Consider the following 21,559-nt stretch of genomic DNA (forward strand, 5'->3'; position numbering starts at 1 on the left):
TCCAGAACCTGGCTATAACATTCCTACTGATGACTTTTTAGGAAGGAATGGCAGTAGAATGGTGGGGAGAGCAATACCACTTCTAGGGCTGTATCCCAAAGAGATCATACAAATGGGAAAAGGACCTGTATGTACAAAAATATTTATAGCAGCTCTTTTTGTGGTGGTAAAGAACTGGAAAGCAAAGGAATGCCCTTCAATTGGGGAATGGCTAAATAAGTTGTGGTATATTAATGTAATGGAATACTATTGTGCTATAAGAAATGAGGAGCAGACAGACTTCATAATAACCTGGAGAGTCTTATATAAACTGATGCTGAGTGAAGGGAACAGAACCAGGGGAACATTGTACACAATTACAGACACATCATATGTATGGTGACTAACTTTGATAGACTGTGCTCCTCTCAGCAACACAAGGTTATATATAAGACAACTCCAAAGGACTCATGATAGAAAACACTATCCACATCCAGAAAAAGAATTATGGAGTCTGAATTCAGATTGAAGCAAACTACTTACTCTCTCTCTTCTTTGTTTTGTTTCTCCTTATTCTTTCATTCCATTGGTTATAATTCTTTACAATTTGACTAATGTTTGATATGAAGCTATATATAGAACCTATATCTGACTGCATGCCGACATGGGGGGGAGGGAGAGGGGAGAAGAAAATTTGGAACTCAAAAAATTGTGGAACTGAATTTTGTAAACTAAAAGTAAATAATTTTTTTTTAAAAATCTAGGGTCCTTGTCACACTATTCCATTAAGGCACTCAGTTTCCCTATTGGTAAGAATCAGATCCAGAATAAAATTTCTACTTATTGGTTCCTCAAAAAAAAAAAAAAAAGAATGGCGAGGACAAAAGTCAGATTAAAATGGATTAAGATGTGAGTGACTGGGGGCGGCTAGGTGGCACAGTGAGTAAAGCGCTGGCCCTGGAGTCAAGGGGACCTGAGTTTGGTTCTGGCCTCAGACACTTAACATCCACACAAAAAAACTAGCCGTGTAACCTTGGGCAAGTTACTTAACCCCAATTGCCCTCCAAAAGGCAAAAAAAAAAAAAAAAGAAGGGAGTGAATGTAAGAAGTACAGATGACTTTTTCAAGAAATTCAGCAATGAAGGGGAAAACAGAGGTGAAATGATAGCCAGAGTGATTAGAAGGCTTAAGAGACAATTTAAAATGTATTATTATTTAGGATAGGGGATACCTGCACAGAAGGGATAGAGTTAGGCAGAAAGTAAGGAACCGATAAAGAGGGAAAGGGGGCGGCTATGTGGCGCAGTGAGTAAGAACGCCAGCCCTGGAGTCGGGAGGACCTGGGATCAGTTCTGGCCTCAGATACTTAACACCCACAAAAAAAAAAAAAAAAACTGGCCGTGTAACTTGGGCAAATTACTTAACCCCAACTGCTTTAAAAAAAAATAAAGAGGGAAAGATTGAAGGTTTCATAGAGAACAGGGTATGATTAATGGAATGAAGTCCCAGAGAAAATAGAAGAAAGGCATCATTCCTGAAACCAAGTCTTTATCTGTCCTATTCCTCTCTTCTAGAATGCCTTTCCCTCTATTCTTCACCTATTCAGAACCTACCTCTCCTTCAAAGTCCAACTCAAGGGCCAAGTTCAATAATATTTTGTACATAACTATAAGTAAACTTTTAAATTTGGTAAAATTCTTTCATATCTATTTTTTTTATTCAATCACTTGTTTGTCTCTTATTCAATCAGCATCACTGTGAACTAGTAAGGCAAATACTACTTATGTCCATTTTAAAGATGAAAAAGACAAGATGCAGAAAAGTAAATTTCCCAAAGTAATAAAGCTAGCTAATGGTCATGAGAGAATTAGATAGAAGATGGGTATCCTGACTCCCAGTAGTGTATACTGCTGGTCTATCTTCTCTCAGGTTTCTTTTCCACAAGGCCTTCCCTGACTACTCCAACCAACACTGATCTCCCTTCTCCCTAAAGTCTTACAATGCCATTTTCACTCTTTCTGATACTTGGTCATATGCAGCCTTGGAAAATTTATAGTTTCATGGGTGTCTATATTACCTCACCAACTAGATTATAAACTCTTGGAAAACAGCAACTATGTCTTAAATTTATTTTGCCTTCCTCTCATACTTAGCACAATGTCATCAAAAAAATAAATTAATTCAAAATAATATTCAAAATTAATTCAGCATCTTCAGTTGTAGCTATTGAATCGATTAACTAGTTAATCAGTATGTATTTAGTTAGGTGTGCATCTATCTATCTATCTATCTATCTATCTATCTATCTATCTATCTATCTATCTATCTATCTATCTATCTATCTATCTAATTACCCCTATCACACAGAATTACAGATAAAGAATGCCTGTACACCAATACTACAGCCAAATTCCTTCTTTCTCTCTACAGCCCTGCCATTTTGCAGCAGCTGGAGCTGAATGGAAGATATTGGCAGGTGGATGGAGCAAAAGAAAGAAATTGATGACTAGCAGCTCATCTCTACTGTAACTATCCATCCAGCTGTGTCCTTCACTCCCATGTTACCCCTAATCCTGGCGCCTGATAGTAATGGATGTAAGAAAAATGGAAGAATATCAAGAAGGTTAAGTATTGTAATTCTTTTTTGTTTGTTTTAGTTGCATGTGTGTTTCTAAGTACTGGATTCCTTGTTTCTATAATAAATGTTTATGAAAAGTTTTGTGTAACTAGCTGTGTAACCTCGGGCAAGTTACTTAACCCCAATTGCCCTCCAAAAAAAAAAAAAGAAATACTTGTAGAATGTAGGCTGCCTATCAGTCTGTCTGCCTACCTATCATTTATCAATCATCCATCTGTGTATTGTCTATCTATCCATCCATCATCTGTTTGTTTGGGGTGGCCAGGTAGCACAGTGAGTAAAAGCACTGGCCCCAGAGTCGGGATAACCTGGGATCGAATCCAGGCTCAGACACTTAGCACCCACCCAGAAACACCTGGCCGTGTAACCTTGAGCAAGTTACTTAACCCCAATTGCTTAGGGGTGGCCACGTGGCACAGTGAGTAAGAGGACTGGCCCCAAGATGACCTGGGATCAAATCTGGGCTCAGATATTTAGCACCACACCCAGAAATAACTGGCTGTGTAACCTTGAGCAAATTACTTAACCCCAATTGCTTTAAAAAAAAGTTTTGTGAAGTCATTTTCAAAAATAAATTGAATCCCATTTTCTCAGAGCTTATATTTCAGAGCTGTTTTATCTTTATCTAAAAATTAATCTTCAGTTGGGCCCTAATATGTGAGCTTTAAACATCTCAGTCAAGGAAGTAAACAAACACTTGTGTGCACTAAAGAACTCTATATTTACAATAACATGCTGTTAGTCCTTTTGAAAAGTGGGTGTGACCACTTCTTAATTTAGATTTTTTTCATGTTTATGTTTTGGTATATCAGATTTTCCTTCCCTTTTCCCCTCTTTCATTTCTTTCTTCCCCTCTCCCTCCCTTCCTCTTTTCGTTCGTTCGTTCATTCGTTCCTTCCTTCCTTCGCTCCTCCTTTCTTCTGTCCCTCCCTCCTACCTTCCCTTCCTTTCTCCCTTTTTTTTTTTTTGGTTTTTCTTTTTGCTTTTTTGGAGGGGGTAATGTAGGGCAATTAGGGTTAAGTGACTTGCCCAAGGTCACATGGCTAGTTTTTGTGTTAAGTGTCTGAGGCCAAATTTGAACTCAGGTCCTCCTGACTCCAGGGCCAGTGCTCTATTCACTGCATCACCTAGCTGCCGCTTTCCCTTTCTTCTTTAACACTGGGTCTCTATCTTGCTCAAACTGTAAGTTTAGTAACCTCTTATGGGCTAATCTTATTGTTGATTTGCTCTGCTCTGCTTCTGATCTGGGCTGGTTTTGTCCTCTTTATGTACAGCTTGGTGACTCCTCCCACAGCCCCCCTTCCCAGGGGTTCAATATATTGGTGCCAGTCTTAGTGTGGGTACCAGACTGGTGTAAGACCTTCTATAGCTTAGACCTCCTGAGCTCAATTGATCTACCAGCTTCAGGTTTCCCCAGTAGTAGAGATTTCAGATGTGTGACACCATGCCTGTCTTGTATCATGTAGATCCAAGAATAGGACACTCTTGGACCTGTGTGGATTGATTGTTTAATATACCATCTTACAACATTCCAATGAAGATTTTTTAATTCTGCCAATAAATGGTAGATATATAGTTGTGTTAGCACCAAATGACATGCTAGGGTCTTATTTGGGAGGAAGGTAGGATCCTCCCCTCCAAGTATAGATCTTTTATTGGAAAATGACCTTTCTGATTCTCCACAGCATGAATCTTGGAAAAGACTGGGATAACTTGTCAAGAAGGTCAAGAAAGGGTGGCCATTAAGGTATAATAGGAGAAGAAGAGTATAACAAAATCCTATAGAAAAATCAAGGGTCAATTTGGCATCAAGAGATTTCAATGCCCAAAGTCACCTAATATTATCAGAATGCCACATTTTGAAACTTACTGTTGCATGTTCTTTTATCTGGATTAAGAGCAAATCCTTTATGGCATCTGCAGAAATATGAATTATCAGCATTTACACACTCATGTTCACAGCCATGGTTTTCTGAGGCACAGTAATCCACAACTATAGAGGAAATAAAAATATTCAAAGTTAAATTTAAAATGAAATCAAAGATAGCTAACGCAATATACCACCTACAAGAACAAAACAATATGAACAATACTTCATATTCACATATTCAATTATTTATAACTAACTCATATTTATATTGTTTATGTAGCTATGGTTTACAAAGCATTTTCCCACAAAGTCATCCTGTTTGATAGATAATGTAGATATAATCCCCATTTTACATATAAGGTCACTGAAGTTCAGGGAGGACAAGGGTAAGAAAAGGGATCATTGTATTGTTGAGAAGAACTAAGTTATTTATAGTTGATTATCACACGATGTTGCTGATATAGTGTACAATGTTCTCCTGGTTCTGCTCTCTTCACTTTGCATCAGTTCATGTAAAGTCTTTCTAGGTTTTTCTTAAATCTTCCTGCTTGTCACTTCTTATAGCACAATAGCATTCCATTACATTCATATGCTACAATTTGTTCAGTCATGTCCCAATTGATGAATATCCCCTTCATATACAATTCTTTGCTATCACAAAAAGAGCTGCTACAAATATTTTTGTACATGTGGGTCCTTTTCCTTTTTCATAATAAAGGTTTTTATTTAGAACTTAACAACTTTCTGATGCCCTTTTACATAATTTGAGATTTTAAAATTATGAAGAAGCTTTTCTTCAATATGGGCCTTCCCTCCAGCAATGCAGATCACAGTCCTTTGCACCTTCTTTTTAAATTAATTATTTTATTTTTATTTTTCAACATTCACTTCCATAAGAATTTTAAATTTTCTAAATTTTCTCCCTCTCTCTTCCTCCCCCCCCACAAGACAGAATGCAATTTGATATAGGCCCTACATATACATTTGTATTGAGCATATTTTCACATTAGTCATGGTATAAAGAAGGATTAGAACCAATGGGAGGAACGACAAGAAAGAAGAAACAAAAAATATTAGAGAGAGAGAGTGCAAATAGTATGATTCTGCATTCTGACTCCATAGTTCTTTTTCTGGATGTGGATAGCACTTTCCTTCCTGAGTTTTTAAAAACTGTCTTAGATCCTTACATTTCTGAGAAGAGATAAGTTGGTCATCACACAATGTTACTGTTACCATGTACCGTGTTCTCCTGGTTCTGCTCAGCATCAGTTCATGCAAGTCTTTCCAGGTTTTTCTGAAATCCGCCTGCTCATCATTTCTTACAGAACAATAGTATTCCATTACATTTCCAACTTGTTCAGCAATTCCCCAATTGATGGGCATCCCTTCAATTCCAATTCTTTGCCACCACAAAAAGAACTGTTCTAAATATTTTTGTACATGTGGGTCCTTTTCCCATTTTTATGATCTCTTTGGGATACAGACCTAGAAGTGGTATTGCTGGGCAGAGTGTATCCACAGTTTGATAGCCCTTTGGCTATAGTTCCAAATTGCTCTTCAGAAGGGTTGAATCAGTTCACAACTCCACCAATGGTGCCTTGTTGTCCCAATTTTCCCATGTCCCATCCAACATTTGTAATTTTCCTTTTCTATCATGTTAACCAATTTGATTGGTGTGAGTTGGTACTTCAAAGTTGTTTTAATTTGCACTTCTCTAATCAATAATGATTTAGGCAGGTTTTTTTTTTAATATGACTGTAGATAGCTTTGATTTCTTCTTCTGAAAACTGTCTGTTCATATCCTCTGACCATCTGTCAGTTGGGAAATGACTTGTAGTCTTATAAATTTGACTCAATTCTCTGTTTATTAAAGATAATAAACATTTATTAAGCACCTACTCTGTACCAGGTAGTGTACTAAGCATTTTACAAATATTATCTCATTTGATCCTCACAACCTTGGGAGGTAAGTGATATTATTATTCCCTTTTTATATTTGATGAAACTGAGACAGCCAGAGGAGGTTAGTGGCTTGCTTAGGATCTCACAGATATTAAGTGTCTGATCTGACCTTGGGTTTTCCTGGCTCTGGGACCAGTCTTCTATATACTACAGCACCTAGCTGCTAAACAAAGTGACTTGCCTATGGTTACACAAATACTGTCAGTGCTTGGATTCAAACTCAGGTCTCATGACTCCAGATTCAGTTCTCTTTCTAGTATACCAAGTTACCAAAGAGATAATACTGTATTTGATATCTTAATCATCTAGTTATGTAAATGTGATGGCTAACCAGTCAAAAAGACAATAAATTATGTTTATTCTTTTGCTCCCAGGCTAACTAATGGGTTTTTAAAGAACATAATTTTGATGTTCTAAGACTCCTTAAGTACAAAAAGTCCTAATACTAATTTTTTCAGTCAACAAACTATTAGGTTGGGATCAGAACACCCACACAGCCTTAATCTTTGAATATACTGCTCATCATGGGACATTAGCCAATTGCTAGAGTTTAGCCATAACAAAAACATAGTGATAGGAACTAAATTCTAACAAAAGCCAACTTCTCATGTTTCAAATGACATTGAATTATTTTAATTTTTTTAGCATAATCATTAATGAGAACATACAGTAACATCTGGATCAGGAGTTGGAAGTCTATGGTATATATACTGAAGTTTACACACATGCTAGTATTCATTGGCATGAAAGGCAATTGCCACAGGCTTGCTGATGCAAAAGCTGGCAATTCATACACACTTCCCAATTCTATGCCTCTGAATTCTCTTAGAGCATAGAATTTTGAGATGGAAAGGCCTTTAGCAATCTTCCAATTTAACTACCCATATTTTACAGATGAGAGAACTGATAGAATGACTTGTTCAAAGTTACATAGGTGGTAAGAGGCAGGATCTGAATGCAGGTCCTTTGAGCACCTTGGAAAAGACAGAAGCAAAAGAAGTTACAGCCTCAGTGTTTACTAGATCTATACCCCAAAGAGAACAAAGAAAGAGAGAAAGGACCAATATATGCAAAAAATTTTCATAGCAGCTTTTTTCATGGTGGTGGAGAACTGCAAACAGAGGGGGTACCTATTAATGGAGGAATAGCTGGAAAAGTTATGATATACGTATGTTATAGAATACCATTATGCTATAAGAAATTATGAAGGGGATACTTTCAGGAAAATCTAGGAAGGTTTATATGAACAGATCCAAAGTGAAGTGAGAAGAACCAACATAACAACTTAAACAACAAGAATACTGTAAAGACAAACAGCTTTGGGAGATTTAGAATCTCTGAGTGACATAGCTGAAACCAACCACAGTTCTAGAGGACTTCTGATAAAATGTGCTACCCAATTCCAGAAAGACTGGACTCAGAGAGCAGACTGAAGCTTATTTGGGGTGGAGGGGAGAAGGAGATATGGCTAATTTAAGATTTTAAAAAAGTGACTATTCATATTTGTAACAGATTTTATTTTTCTTGCTTTCTCAAAGGACAGGGGAGAGGAAGGGAGAAAAAATTTGGAACTGAGAAGTTTTAAAAACTAAATTTAAAATTTTGATTTTGTAGCACTTTTGAAAGGTTGTAGGGCTTTGAGTTATATCTTTTGTCCATATTTATGAATCACCTACTCTTGTTAAGTCCCTGGGTACTAGAATTCTAAGGTATGCAGCAGGCCTAGAACACTCCATCACAGGAAAAATAAAAGGTTTTGGAACCCAATGGAGTAATGATAAATTCACCCCAAACATCCTTTTTTTGGCTGCGGGACCTATTGGGGTACCTTACACAACTTCATTTGGTTGAGGAAATTATAGTCTTAAAAACAGAGATGTATAAAGGCAATATAGAATAGTAGTAAATAGAGGGTCAGGAAGAAGTAGGTTCAAATTCCATCCCTGACTCATAACATCTATGGGATCCCAAACAAAGCTCTCCTTCTCTCGGCTCTCCAAACAACTCTCTAAGATTTTAAGTTGCATAGGAGGTCCCAATTTGAATTAGAAAAGGGAGTGTCCTCATTAAAATTCCCTCTAATAACAAAATCTCTAGTATTGTAATAATAAAAATAAAAATAGAGGAGTAACTAAAGCCTGGTTGACAAAGAGAGGGCCAGGGAGGATGGAAGTACATAGTAATCTTCACCTAGAACTCAGCAATGACTGTGTTTTCTCAAGTCTTATTCTAGTTCCAAAAAAATCAGTCCTTACATAATGTTCTCTTGAAGTTTATAGTGTTTCCCACAGGACCCAGGAGTCTAATTTCTCAGTTATTATATTCCAGCTCTTCTGACTACAAAGTCATAAGCACACAGAGCCTGGAACCATACTTGATATTTTTGGTCTCTGAATGACTTGAAAGAAACCATTTCTCAAGTAGCTAGTCTGTAAAGATAAAGGTTACTTAAGTGCTATATAATGAAAAGTAGAGATTTATAGCTCTTGATTTAAAATCTGGCTATACTCCAAGGATTTTCTATGATAGAATAGTCTGCAATGTGGATAATATTGAGCAGAAACAGGGTACTTTTAGGAGAAAGATATATTCTTAACACCTGGCAGGCCCAGAAATCAAAAGCCAAGTCTATGTTGAGAGAAATTACAGATAAAATGACTTCCTAAGCAAACATACACATTCACACAGACATACAAAGACACCTGCACAACCTATACAACCTTGCTTTCCCCACCCTCCAAAAATCTCTAATTGCTATTTTCAGAAATGGCAAGTTTAGTAAAAGGGTTTCGTGTTGACACTGGTTATATTATTCCAGGAGTACTTAACCCCAATTGCCTTGCCTTCCCCCCTCCAAAAAGAAAAAAAAATTATTGTATTATATATAATATATTAATAATTAGTAAGTAAAAAAATAAATAAATAAAATATGTATGTTATGTGTATGTACTGTGTATAGGATAGCATATAGTATATATACACATATACAGATATATACATACATAGTACATATGTACATATACAGATATATACACACAGTTATACATATGTATAGTAGAGAAAATAGAGATACACTACTAGGAGCTGAGGGGGATTACAAAAAAAAATAACACAATTTCTACCCTAAAAGAACATGTCTAATTGGGAAGCTAAAACAAAGACATAAAAGAATATAGACTATAAGCTCCTTGAGGGCAGGGACTATTTCTTTTTGTCTTTTATATTGAGCTATACTATACCATGGTGAATATTGTTAAATTGAATTGAATGACCACATACTTCTTTGTTTTATTATTCAATCTTTTATTTAATTCGACAAATATTTATATTAAGTGCCAACTTTGTCCTAGGTACTGTGCTAGGTCTGAGGCTACAAAGTCCCTCAAGGATCTTATATTTTACTAGGGGGACACAACGTGTACACAGATAGATACAAGGTAATTTGTAGCTATTGTCTCTATTTGTATTGAAGAGCAAAAGAGACCACTAACAATTTTGGACCAGGGACAGTCTCATGGAGAAGGTGACACCTGAGATGAACCTTGAAGGAAAACAAGGATTCTAAGGAGCAGAGATGAGGAGGGAGGACATTTCCGGATTCAGGATGGTCCATAAATGTGCATAAAGGCAGGAGACAACCTAATATTTAATCTTGGTGACAATGTGGAATATTTTGAGTTGAAGGTAAGTGGTGCGTCATAAGTATAGGAAGGTAGTGGGGAGTCAGACTTGGTAAATGTCTGTCTGTGGAGCTTATACTTTATCCTAGAAGTCATACTGCTGCTATTTTTCCTTTGTTCTCAAAAAGGACCATGACATCTGGGAGGTGATGCCATGACATGCAAATGAATTGGGTTTAAGTGAGAGAGGGCTGTGGAAAATCACCAGCCTCACTTTCTCCTCTGGAGTTATCTGGGTCCAGTGGCCAAATATGGATCAGAACAACTGAAGATTGCCCAGGATACTGGGTGGGGGGGACTTTGGCCTTTTCAATCTAAGGTCTTTAATAGGTCTCCACAGAGAGCCATGCAAAGCTTTTTGAGCAGGGAAGTGAAATGGTTAGTCCTGTGCTTTTGAAATATTATTTTGACCATACATCTGTGTGAAAGATGGCTTAGAGAGGGGAGGAACTGGAGGCAAGGAGACAAACTAGGAAGCAATTATTGAAAAAAAGCAAAAATTAAATTAGCTGCTGCCTTTAATGAGTTTACATTGTACTGGAGGTGGCATAGACAGATAGAGTTAAGTATAATGCAGGGTAGGGCATGAAAGGAACAAAGGAGAGTTCAGACAAAATGCTGTAGGAGAATTTTTTTTTTAAAAGCAATCGGGGTTAAGTAACTTGCTCAAGGTTACATGGCCAGTTATTTCTGGGTGTGGTGCTAAGTATCTGAGCCCGGATTTGATCCCCAGGTCATCCTGATACTGGAGCCGGTACTCTTACTTGCTGAGCCACCTGGCCACCCTGTAGGAGGATTTGAGGAGTAACAGATTAGTCATATTAAGAATGACTGAATAAATTGTGGAAAACGAGTGGAATGGAATATTTCTGTGTTGTGAGAACCAATGAATCTAGAGAATTCAAAGAAACCTTGGAAGGTTGGTATGAACTGATTCAAAAGGAAATGAATAGGTCAGGAGAGCAATTCACACAAAGAACACAATACTATAGAGGAAAATAACTTGTAAATACTATAGAATTCTAATCAACCATGACTTCAGAGTACTAATAATGAAATATGCCACCTTCTTCTTGGCAGAGGCGATTTTCTTGAAATGTAGAATGACATGCATTTTGAGATCTGGTTAGTATATTGATTTGTTTTTCTTTGTTATGTTTATTTTTTATAAGAAAGGGCTTTATAGGGGTGGGGCAAGCTAGTGGGTGGTAACAGAGGCAACAAATGAAAGAAGGAAAAAAATGAAAGGAAGGAAGAAGAATGTCAATAAAATATACACAGAAGAGAACAGAAAGAAAATCAGAAGGGTACACAAAGAGGGCAATTTTGTCCCTGTAATCCAGGCTTCAAGATGAGAGACAAGGGAGAAGGATGGGAGGAGAGAGAAAGAGGAATAGACAGACAACTCCAAACTCTTGCAGGTCTAGAAGACAATCTGGAACCATATGTGTGTCTGTCTTCAAGTCAGAAAGAAGACCATCTCCCCTCCAAAGCTCTCATACCAATGCCACCTTTCACATAGGCACATAGTTTCTAAATACCATCCTCCCCATCAAGCAGGAGAATCTTATGTAAAATGCACTAGACTTGAAACCTGGGTTACATGATTATCTTGTTAAATTTAATATACACTTTAAAAAACCAAAGCTATATAACAGAAGTTCATGGTTTCATAAGCAAGACTCTTTTTTGTTTTTCTTTGTGAACATAGTGCTGAGTTCATGTTTGTGAAGTTATATATATATAAAGAACTGAAGCCACTACATGGTACAGGGAAGGCAGCTAGGTGACATAATGAACAGAATGCTAGATGTGGAATTGAATTGAATTCAAACCCCACCTCAGATACTTGTTTAATTGTGTAGTCATAGGGAAGTCCCTTAAACTATCTCACCCTCAGTAGGTTTTTCTGTAAAATCAGGATAATAAGACTGACCTCACAGTGTTGTTGGGAAGATCAAATGAGATAACACATGTAAAGTTCTTTGCAAACCTTACAACACCATATAAAAGTTTTTATAAAAATCACTTTTATAAGAAAGCTATTATTCTAATTAATAACATAAAGCTTAATGGAACTAACTGATTACCTCAGCTAATTCTTGAAGGTAGATAAGGAGTCAGAAAGGCAGAAATTAAGGGAGAGTTCATTGCATGCATAAAAGATGGCTTCTAGGAGGTCAAGGTGGTGAGAAACAGCGTGTTGAATAGAGGGAATAGCTAAGAGTCTGGTTTGCCTACAATGTTGAGGTAACAGAGTATCCTAGAATCAATAAGGAAGCACTGAAAGTTTTTGGGCAGGGGGGTTATGTGTCAGATATATCCATTGGGAAGATTATTATGGTATCTGATAGACTGGAAAAGGGAGAGCTTGCAGGTAAAGGAAACTTAGAGGTAAGAAGACTGTTAAAACTAAATAGACTGTTAATCAGTATTGCTGCATGGCCAGCAAGACCTTGAATAATTCTACCTCCAAAGAATGAAAAATGAACATCATAATACGGTAGGTGGGATAGGGAATGCTGAAAAATAATAGGAATAAATGATGTCATTAGAACTGAATGGCAGAAAGAGAAGATGGGCTGGTCATAGGGAAGACCCTATGAAGACCATAATAATTGGTTAATGAGTTCCCAATATGTTCAGAGCTCTGTGCTGGGTGCTTAGAATGCAAAGCCAAAAATTAAGGCGAACTAAATCTTAAGGAGGATATGACAATTACCCTGTTGTCAATGAGTTTGGATAGTGGAGGGTAGGAAATGTTCCATAGGTGGAGAGATGGGCAATGTGTTCTGATTTTTCAAAGGAGAATTTGAAGCAGCATGTTGAGAGTGAAAAAGGATGACAAGTGGATAACCAGAGTGTTCCACTGGTACCCTCATAGAAAATGAGAAAGACTTTCAACACAATGATAGACTCCTATAGTGAACTTTTTGGGGAAAATGAATGAGAGTTCCACAATAGGGGCAGGCATAGATGGGTTATGATTTGCATGATGGAGGGAATTCTAAAACTGAAGAGAGCATTGATCCATTTGAGAATCTAAGATGATGAGGTAATGAGGGTCTGAAGATGATGGTGGCAGCGTGACTGGAGAGAAGAGAACAGATTTGAGAAAGACGATAGAGGCAGAATTGACAAACTCTGGCAACTGCTTAGATGTGGGATGAGGGAGGGGACAGTCAGGGGTGACTGACAAATATGTAATGTATAAATGACTGGGAAAGTAATGGTGTCCTCCTCAGAAAGAGGCAAATTTGAAGGAGAGGTGGATTCAGGGGAGAGGTTGAGGAGTTCAATTTTAGACGTGCTGAGCTCAAGATACCTTGGATAAACTATGCTGACTAAGCCCCACAGCTCACTGAATTGTGAGGAGAGCATTTTGTAAACCTTAGGGTCTCATCTCAATGTAAATGACTCATCATGGTCCACTCCCAAGGCTTCAACAATCATCCATAGAAGGACGGCTTCCAAAGTCATGGCTGCTTTCCTGACTTCTGATTGTACTTCACATATCTGCTGGGCAGCTCTCTCTGCTGGTGTTCTGCTATCACTTTGATTTCTATTTGTCTAAAATTGAATGCATCATCTTTCTCTCCAAACCAGCTCTTCTTCATTTGGGTCAATGGGGCTCAAGATCTTGAAGTAATCCTTTGTGCCTCCCCTTTTCCTCCCCTGATATATCAAGCACATCATTAGTTCTTCAGAGTTTTCTTTCAGAAAATCAACCAATTCCTTTCCATTTCTATGAACATCACTTTCAGCCAGGACTTTATCATCTCCCACCTTAACTACTGCCAAGTCTCCTTATGGATCTTCTTGATGCTAATCTTTCCTTCGTCCAATCTAGTCTACATAGCATTTTCAAATTAATATGTCTAAAACAACACTTTGTATGTATCTTCCACTCCCTTCCCCCATGCACACTCAGAAACCAACATGGTACTATGGAAAGAGTACTGGCCCTATATTTAGAGGACCAGGTTCAAATCCTATCTCTGACATTTAACTGTGTGACTTAGGGCAAGTTACTTAGCTTCCTTGGGCCTCATCTCATCAGTAAAAATGAGGTTGAGGGGCAGCTAGGTGGCACAGTGAATAGAGCACCAGCCCTGAAGTCAGGAGGACCTGAGTTCAAATTTGACCTTGGATACTTGACACTTAACTAGCTGTGTGACCTTGGACAAGTCACTTAACCCCAATTGCCTTGCCTTCCCCTCTCAAAAAAAATGAGGTTGAACTAGACAGCTTCTGAGATATATGACCTATGGCTATCTCTAATGCCCAGGAAAATGTCCAGAATCTTTAGGCTTCCTTTCAAAGGATTCACATTCTGGCCTTGTCCTTCCTCTCCAAATTTGTCTCTCCTCATTCCACTCTTGTACATTAGCTCTTTTGTTCAGTCAAATTTGTCTACTCATTTTTTCCTAAAACACACCATGAACATTCCTGCCTTCAGGCATTTGCTTATATCACTTGGCTAGCCTTTCTTTCTCTACCCCTCCTAGCTCAGTTGCTGGTGAGTTTTCCCTCTTCTGAACTCACAGACTCATAACTGTTAAGAGTTAGGAGGGATTTGAGAGAGATCACCTTGTCCTTATTGCCTCTACCATTCCTTTGGCACTCCACACATGCTATCATATATTGTTATTTACCATTACCTGGGCTATTATCCTCCTGACAGTTATATACTTCTGTCTATTTTCAGTGCCTAGCACAATGCCATGAATATATTATGAGTTCAATAAAGATTTGCTGAATTGAGAAGGAACCTTCCCTCTCCAAAGCTTGATGATGGATGGTGATTGATGTACCCTGAGTCATCTTTACTCAGGTGGTGCCAAGATAGAAATGACCAGAGCCTTGGCAGGAGGGGATGGTGCCATTTGAGAGTTTGTAATGAGGAGGGAAGAGCCTGGATTAGTCGGACCCAAAGCCTAGATATGGGAACAGTGGACTTCAACTTGTTCAGAGAAAAGGCAGGCCTAAAATCATATAGGGAAGATTGGTGCAAGAGAGATGGGATGTCACAAGAATAAAATTAAGATGATGCTAACACAAATTGTTCTGATGGGGGTGGGGGAGAGAGAAAGGAGAAATGACAAAAGATGATGGAGAAAATGTACAATTACTTAACTCTCATGTTGCTTCAGGAAGAATCATCTTTAGATGGTGGAGTAGTAAAAAAAAAAGAACTGCTTGATAGATGATTGAAAATTAAGAGCACTGGGCTTGGAGTCAGAAAGATTTGGGCTCAGATTCTGGCTTAGACACTAGCTGTGTGACCCTGGGTAAATCACCTAAACTGTCTGCCTTGGTTTCCTAAAAATGAGGGTGATCATAATAGTGCCTACCTCACAGGATTGCTGTGAAGATCCAATGAGATATAATGTATGTAAGCTTAATAGGTACCAAATTAAAAAAAAATTTTTTTCTTGATCTCCAGAGAAAGAGTGTGAGGTATTGTGTATAAAATAAACTACCTCCCCCAACCAAATAATAAGACAGAAGGCACAAAAATGAAAACTCTTCTGGTGATGGGGCAGAATTTTAAATAAATTTGTATTTTGTAGAAGAAGAAACCCAGAATTTTACTTAACCCACCATAAAGTACTATTTAAATGTTAGCTTTAGTTACAGTAAACCTGTACTTAACTCCCTACCCTCAATCAATAACTAGTCAGTCAATAAATATTTATTAAGTGCCTACTATGTGCCGAGCACTGTGCTAAATACTGGGGATACAAAGTAAACAGTGACTGTTCTCAAGGAGTTCACAATCTAATGAGGGAGATAAAACATCAACAACTATGTATAAACGAACTTTAATTGGAAATATGGAAGAGAGAAAAGACAATAGAATTAAGAGGGACAGGGAATCCTGAAAAAGAAGGGTTTTAGCTGGGACTTGAAAGAAGCCAGGGAAGCCAAGGAGGTGTGAGGGAGAGCATTTCAGGAATGGGGGACACCCAGAGAAAATACCCAGAGTCAGGAGATGGAGTGTCTTATTCAAGGAACAGCAAGGAAGCCAATGCCATTGGATTGAAGAATAGAAGGGAAGGTGAGGTAAGATGTAAGAAGACCGGAAAGGTGTATTTGTCGGGGGAAAGGTTATAGAGGACTTTGAAAAACAATTGGTTATTGAGTTCCCAGTATGTTCAGAGCTTTGTGCTGGGTGCTAGGAATGCCAAGCCAAAAATTAAGGCAAACTAAATCTTAAGGAAGATATTACCGTGTTGTCAATGAGTTTGGAAGAATAGTGGAGGGTAGGAAATGTGCCATAGGTCAAGAGATGGGCAATGTAGTTCTGATTTTGCAAAGGAGAATTTGAAGCAGCTAGGTGATATAATGGACAGCTGACTGATTCAGTGAATAGAGCACTGGACCTGGAATCAGGAAGACTCTTTTTCATGAGTTCAGATCTGACCTCAGACACTTACTAGCTGTGTAACCCTGGGCAAGTCACTTAACCCTGCTTGTTGCAGTTTCCTCATCTGTAAAATAAGCTGGAGAAGGAAATGGCAAACAAGTATTTTTGCCAAGAAAACCCCAAATGGGGTCATGAAGACTTGGAGATAGCTAACATGACTGAACAACAGCAAAGTGTGATGCAATGAATAGGAAGCTGGACCTAGATTTAGGAAGTCTCTAGTTCAAGTTCTCCTTCAGACACTTATTAGCTATATGACGGTGGGGAAATCATTTAACCTCCCTCAGCCTCACTTTCCTAGGAGGTATCTACCTCCCAGGGTTGTTGCAAAGATAAAATGGGATAATATTTATAGAGTGTTTAACAAACCATTAAGCGCTATAAAAATGATAGCTATTATTCTTACTATTCTTTTAACCATAAGCCAGTGAACTTGACTTTGATTCCTGGCAAAATTCTTGACTATATTATTAAGATGATAGTTTGTAAGCACTTAGGGAAGTGGCAGTCATCAAGAACTAGCCTCATGTATCAAGAACAAGTCATGCCAGACTGACTTGTTGCCTTTTTTGGTGAGATCTGGTGTATCTGAGAATAAATGTAAGAATGTAAGCTCCGTGAGGGCAATCGAGGCATTTGACAAAATCCGTCTTGTGGACAAGATGGAGAGATGTGGACTGGATGATAGTACAGCGTAAGTAGATTTGGATCAGTGTCAATGACTGAGCTCAAAAAATATTGATTATCAGAACAAGGGTGACCTGAAAGGAGGTTCTTAAGTGTCCTTGGCCCCATTCCGTTCAACAAAATTGTTAATGACTTGTACAAAAGCACAGGTGACATGGTCATCCAAAATTGTAGATGACCCAAACCTGTGACGGGCTAATAACTCAGACAGCAGTGTTAAGACAGAAAAAGATCTTGGCAGGCTGTCAAGATGAACCCAATTCAATAACATTTAATAGGGATGTCAAAAGTTCTGTACTTGGAGTAAAAGGAAATTAACTGCAGAAGTACTGATTGAGAAAGGTGGGCCTTGACAGATGTTCTAATGAAAAAAACTTGGGGGATCTAGTGGACTGCAAGCTCAGCAAGAGTTGGCAGGGTGATTTTTACCAAAAATGCTAATGCAAACCTTTCCAGAATCAGTAAAGTGATATTCCTACTTATAATGCTTTTATCAGACCTCAATTCAGCTCCTGTCAGCCCCTTCTCTTAGTAGTAAATTCTTCCTGAAAAAGTTCTTCCCGTCTTAGGAAAGGGATCAGACCAGCTGTCCTTGATTCTCTGGACACAATTACTATGGTCCTTTGTGGGCATCTCCTTCTCCCTACTCCCAGTTTTGTGGGAGCTCCCTCTTTATGTGTTATCTTTCCTCATCAGAATGTAAGCTCTTCAAGGGCAAGTCCTACCCTTCTTTTGACCGGTACTTGTATACCCACCATTTAGTAGTACAGTGCCTGGCACACAGTAAACACTTAATAAATGCTTTTTCACTTGCTGATTCCTTTCATAATCTGAAGAGCGTCCAGAGTAAGAGAGTGATCAAGATGATGATAGCACCATGCTTGGCACATAATAGGAACTCAATAAACACTTGCGCACTGACTGACTGATTTTAAACCATATCAAAATAATTGGCTGAGGGAAAAAGGATATTTAATTTCGAGAATAGGTGACATGATTACTCTCTTCAATTATTCAAAGAGGAATATGTGGAAGAGAGATGCACAGAATGTAAGCCCCCTGAAAGCAGGGACTGTTTGTCATTTTGTCTTGGTATTTCCCCAGTGCCTTGCACGTAATGAGCATTTAATAAATGCTTCCTGAATTGAACTGAGTTGAATCGAATTTGTTTTATTTGGCTCCAGAGGACAGTTCTAGGAACAGTTTGTAGAAGTTGCAGAGATGGACTCCAGCCCAACCTAAAGATAAAATTTCTAACAGAGCTATTTTAAAATGGAGTAGGCTACTTCAGAAGGTAGTTAAGCAGCCCATCACTGCAAATGGCTTATGGGGAGGTTGGATGGTTGGTCACTTGTTGGGATGTTGCATTCAACCTGATGGTCTCTGGGACCCCTTTTACTCTTCCATGATCCACTTTCTCTCATTCCTTGCTTGGAACCAACATCTGGGAAAGAGGATGGGTAGTTTTATCTACTTACGGGCAATAGGAAAATAACTACTAATAAATCTGACTTATTAGTTAACTTGGCTAATTTAGCTCCTGGGTGATCATGTCACTGTTTTCTCTTGATTATCATATGCCAAATGAATGTCAAATCACAACAATAAATTGCAAAGAGAACCCCAAAAGTTAACTTAAACTATCCCTTGTGCACAACTGAGTGCTTATTTGATGACATTCCAAATTAAACATTACCTACACATCTCCTCATGTTACTATGCCTATCCTAGGTTTCCATCATCCCCCAGAACTTTATTCCATGCCCAATTAACCACATACTCCTACCCTCTCTCATTCCCTATCTTAGTAATCAGGACATTCCTCAACCTGTTGCCAAGGGCCCATCCAGCCTCCACACACAGAATCACAGATCTCAAGAGCTAGAAAGGACCTCAGAGGACATCTAGTCTAACCAAGAGCTGACTGCTTTCTACATGATTCAATTGTGGCCATATTTTCTAGTCATTTCAGAATGAATATAAGAAATATTTAAGATCTTGGTTTATTTTAACTTTAAATGATGCTCTGCTCTTCTCTTTTTGGCATCTTGAGCTATGAAGGCAATCCAGGAAGAATAGGCCAATTCCATGCCAGGGGAATGCCTTTTGAGATACTTTTTATTCTTGTCTGTGTGCCTATGAAAAAGCCTTCTATCTGATGGAAGATGGGATGGGGCTTAAACCCAAGCAGCTCTAACTGCAGACTTGGAAACACATAGAGTACCTTCTTCTCACCTTGGTTCCCTCTTCTCCCTTTCCCTCACCTCATTCTTCCATAATATACCAGTTTAGCATCAATACTCACTGACGCATTTCTTCCCGTCTTCAGCGAGAGTATAACCATTATAGCATTGGCACACGTAGGATCCAGGAACGTTCACACATATCTGCTCACAGGCATGGTCCTGCATTTCACATAGATCCTGAACTGAAACACAGGAACAGGTCATTAGAAGATGATTGTATGGAGACCACAGACCCAACTTTATCTTTAGGTATTTCAAAGTACAAGACAATCTAACTTATAATTCTTCAGCACTTTAAATCACCACCATCACCAAACCCTGCATCAAGTGCCCTGTTAGGTACAAAGTTAGTACAAAGACAACACCACAGACACAGTTCTTCCCCTTATAAATTTAAAAGTACTTTGAAACCAAACCAAATCTTGTCCTCCATCACCTCCAAATGATTTCCTACCAACCCTCCTTCCTCCATGGATCAACACTGTCATTCACATTTTACAGACATGGAAAGTGAGGCAGAGGGTAATTAAATGACCCATATAACTAATGACAGATCCAAGAATTCCTGAGCTTATAACAGCCCATTGAGCGACATTCCTTGTCAAATACGTCTTAGGGGTCAGAGTGGGGCAGTAGGTGGTGTGTGGGAAGTGGAGTCATGATTATTTCTTCCTTCCTCTCTAGGTTATACTCCTGAATCTCCAGGATCTTCTCTAATGTTCCAGAAGCTTTTTTACCCTGAAAGCTCACTACGCCCATAGAATTCACACACTGAAAGCACCTTTGCCTTGTAGCCTCTCCCTCTGATTGAACGGTTCCTTCCAGAACCGCCATTTTAAGAAAGTCATCCACGACAGCCATGATTTCATTCCTCGCCAGGCTGTACTCCTGGTATCTTCATCTCTTCCTGGTAAACTTTTCAGCTCACTTTTACTGGTTCTCTTCTCTTATTAGAATGTAAGCTCCTTGGGGCAGTTAGGTGACACAGTGGATAGAGCACAGGCTTCTGAGTCAGGAGGACCTGAGTTCAAGTCACACCTTAGACACTTACTAGCTGTGTGACTCTGGGCAAGTCATTTAACCCACAATGCCTCCAAAAAAAATGTAAGCTCTTTGAGGGCAGGCCATCTTTCTGCTTGTATTTGTATTCCTCATGCCTTAAGGAAGTGCCTGACACATAACAAGGCTTAATAAATACTTGTTGACTTGATGTGAAGACCTGACTTCAAATCCTACTTCTGACTTTTATTAGTTATATCAAGGCAACAACTACCATGGGCAAGTCACTTAACTTCTCTTGGCCTTAGTTTCCTCATCTGTAACATGGGGTTAATAATACCCGTAGTTCTGCCTTTACAGGATTGCTATGAGGCTCTGATGAAATAATTGAAAGTGCTCTGCAAAATTCTAAGTGCTACATACATTATTATTACTAAAATAATTGTGATTATTACTAAAATAAATTCGGAAACTCTCTCTCTCTCTGTTTATCTTCTCTAATAAATAACCAAGGGGAAAATGATAAATGGAAAAGCTAGAGGAGGGTGTTAGAGAATGCAAATTACTAAAGGGGCCTGGATTCTTCACAAATTATCATTATGGTTTGGTCAGCACTTGCTAAGTGCTCACAAGATGCTGATAAATCCTGTCCCTTTACTAAAAAAAAAACTGTAGTAATGCATTTATAGGAATATATTTATGAGACTGGAACTTAAGGGTATATTAAAGGGTAATAAAGGTCAAAGATATCATCAATCCATCACCAATTCATTCTTTTCATTCAATGAACAAGCTCTTTTTATAATGCTCTTTCCCAGCACAGGAGATGTTTGACTTATGTTAAGAGAACTGAATTTGCCATTGATTTCCCCATTAGAACCTGGGACAAATCAGAAAACATTTGTGGAGTTTTTTGTCGAATACAATAAAGAGAAATTTATCTGCTTAATAAATGAGAGGTCTTCCGATATTGTGGAAGGTGTGTTAGATTCAAATCAAGAATTCAAATTCTGAGCCAGGCAAGACGTTTCATGTTTCTAAGCCTCAGTTCCTACATGTGTAAATGGG

The 21,559-nt window shown here is 38.4% G+C and overlaps 1 protein-coding gene across 2 annotated transcripts in view; it reads right to left on the minus strand.

The window, feature by feature from the left end:
* MATN2 (matrilin 2) overlaps window positions 1-21,559 on the minus strand; it is a 114,415-nt gene that overhangs the window by 70,943 nt on the left and 21,913 nt on the right. For both annotated transcript variants that reach the window (XM_069086581.1, XM_069086580.1), the window contains exons 2-3: window positions 19,552-19,674; window positions 4,488-4,610 (exon numbers count right to left, since the gene is read on the minus strand). In XM_069086581.1, the coding sequence (XP_068942682.1) occupies window positions 4,488-4,610; window positions 19,552-19,674 (246 nt within the window). The remainder of the gene's footprint in view (window positions 1-4,487; window positions 4,611-19,551; window positions 19,675-21,559) is intronic.

This window comes from Petaurus breviceps, unplaced genomic scaffold (genome assembly GCF_028583685.1).
Source record: "Petaurus breviceps papuanus isolate PSGF00001 unplaced genomic scaffold, PetGlider_PUasm1.0 179, whole genome shotgun sequence".
Lineage (NCBI taxonomy): Eukaryota > Metazoa > Chordata > Mammalia > Diprotodontia > Petauridae > Petaurus > Petaurus breviceps.